The sequence below is a fragment of the Cyprinodon variegatus genome, unplaced genomic scaffold (genome assembly GCF_000732505.1).
Source record: "Cyprinodon variegatus isolate N-32 unplaced genomic scaffold, C_variegatus-1.0 Scaffold523, whole genome shotgun sequence".
Classification (NCBI taxonomy): domain Eukaryota; kingdom Metazoa; phylum Chordata; class Actinopteri; order Cyprinodontiformes; family Cyprinodontidae; genus Cyprinodon; species Cyprinodon variegatus.
In genome coordinates, this window is record NW_015150976.1 from 344,046 (window position 1) to 346,519 (window position 2,474).

General features: G+C 32.7%; 1 protein-coding gene across 1 annotated transcript in view; it reads left to right on the forward strand.

Annotated features, from left to right (window-relative positions):
- Positions 1–1,628: 1,628 nt before the first annotated feature.
- shtn1 (shootin 1) overlaps positions 1,629–2,474 on the forward strand; it is a 41,962-nt gene continuing 41,116 nt past the window's right edge. The window contains exon 1 of the mRNA XM_015391061.1: positions 1,629–1,680. Coding sequence (XP_015246547.1) covers positions 1,629–1,680 — 52 coding nt within the window. The remainder of the gene's footprint in view (positions 1,681–2,474) is intronic.

Genomic DNA, 2,474 nt, shown 5'->3' on the forward strand with positions numbered 1-2,474 from the left:
TAAAAACTGAAAGGTTCTAAAACTAACTGACTGCAAATGATGATTTCCAGATACAGACGGAGGCTTCCATTTCATCTGGTTCATTGATAATTATCCCCCTTCACAAACAGCAAAATCTAATTTAGAGTTTTTCCCCACACGTCTTTAACAAAGTCTGAATATTGAACGTTTGATTTTAATTCATCTATTAACTGATTTTTACCGTATTGTTTGTGCTTTGAATCTTGTAGGTTTCTTATATTTAAATTTTGTGCTGCAATTTCTAAATCTTGCTGATTTACAAAAGAATAACATTAGAATTTTTTTCCTTGTAAATGATTTCTGAGATTTTATTGCATGTTTCATATCCATATAAATCTGTTTTATCTTTATATCTGAAGCTGTCCCTGCTTCTGTCTCTGTGCTCTGCTGAAACACACAACATTAAGGTGTCTACTACACTGCAAAACAGAGCTAGAAATAAGTCAACATTTCTTAGATTAAGTGTATTTAGCTTTATTTTGAGCAAATAAGATACTCTGCCAATGGAAGGAGTATTTTTACTCTTAAAACAAAATAATTAGATAATATGCTTCGGAAATAAGACAATGCAATCTGTTTTCCTATTATAAATGTAAATTGTCTTGTTCCATTGGCAAAGTGTCTCACTTACCTCCTCAATTCAAGAAAAAAAAATCACTTATTTTAATAAAATATGACTTATCTAGATTTCGATTTTCTCCAAGGTAATATAATGATGCTAGAGAAACTATTTCTAGAACTGCTGCAGTCTGGTAAATTTCTGTTGAATAAGAAAAGGATAAATATGAGTTGGTTTTTATCCTCTGAGGAGCTGAGAGGAATTGCTTCTTTTTAACCAGTGAAGAAGAAAACATTTAAACATTTAAACGCTGCATGTGTCAAACTTATTGCCTTTAAATACTAACATAAACACTCTGTTGCTGTTGAATTTTCTAAAGCTGCGCACGTCTAAAGGCTTTTTCGGTGGCATCTCTTTTATTTGTTGTTCTTAAACAACCTGACTCGTAACTCTTAGTTCAAAATAAAACGTGAAGTAGCTGCCGGTTTAAATTTACTGCTGCTGTGTTGTCTCTGCTCCGATCACTACAGCATACGCAGTGAATAGCCAATGCAATCATATGGGCTAATTTCAGAGTGTATACAAAAGGAAATTTCATTTAGTATAGCTTTTTCAACAGTAAATGAACATTTCCATTCCATAAAGTGCAGCAGTGATCAAATGTAAACAGTGTGGGAGAAAATAAAAAAATACATGGTGCAGAAAATGCATTGATGTGGAAGTTCAGAGCATTAATATACACGGTGCAAATCTGTCCTTTTTAAACTGCAGCCTGTGCAGCTTTTTTTTACTCACAGCTTCTAATTTTTGACCCTGTTTCCCAAAAAGGTTATAGACCAACAAATGTTTATCTTATGTCCAAGAATGGAAACTGGATCTACTTCTTTTTCATCGTTACCGACGGCGTTTTACGGCCAATGGACTGTGGCCTTTCCTCATTCAATTCCTGCTCCTTATCTGCCACGCAAGCCTTCTATTTGCAGGCGTGTCGCAACTCACAAGTGAAGAACTCACTTCCGGTTGAACTTTAGTTGAGGATCTTCTGGCCATGGCAGCAGAGGAACGAAACATGGAAGTTTTAGTAGACCTGCAAAACAAAGGTAATTCTTTCAGAGTACCTTTTATTTCTTTGGTTACTTCTTGTTTCCACTCTACGATAAAAGAATAAAAACATTTCAAAACCATAAACCAACAATGAAAAGGATATAAAGATCATCTGTAGTGGCTTTGGAAAGCTGCTCCACACTGCAAAAAATGTAAATCTACATAAGTAATTTTTTTCCTAATATAAGTGCATTTTTTCTTGAATTGAGGAGGAAAGTGAGACATTTTGCCAATGGAACAAGACAATTAATATTTAAAATAAGAAAAATACAATTGCATTGTCTTGTTTCAAGTGCATATTATCTAATTATCTTATTCTTAGAGTGAAAATACTCATCCTATTGGCAAACTGTCTCATTTACCTACTCAAATTAAGGAAAATACAATTAATTTAAGACATTTTTACAAATTTCTAGATCGTTTTTCCAGCGCATCATCATTGATCAGGGAAAAAAAAGGAAACATCTGGGGATTGTTTCCATGTCTGAACCTCATAAATGAATGAAATCCTGAATTTCCTTACTGTTCTAACTCTATGATCAATCAGGTAATGATTAGGTAAGAAAACTCCCATTTTATTTTCAACTGTGATCTAATAAAGAACATCTTATTTCTGTTGTTAGAGACAAAGAACACATTTTGTAAAACGAAAAAAAAAATAAAATAAAAAATGCAACCCAGAAATCAACCTGAAAACGTTATTACTCACAAAAAGCTTTTGAAGTTAAATGTTTTTCTGAAGAAAAACAGTATTTCATATATAAAATGTAAAATATAACTTAAAATAATC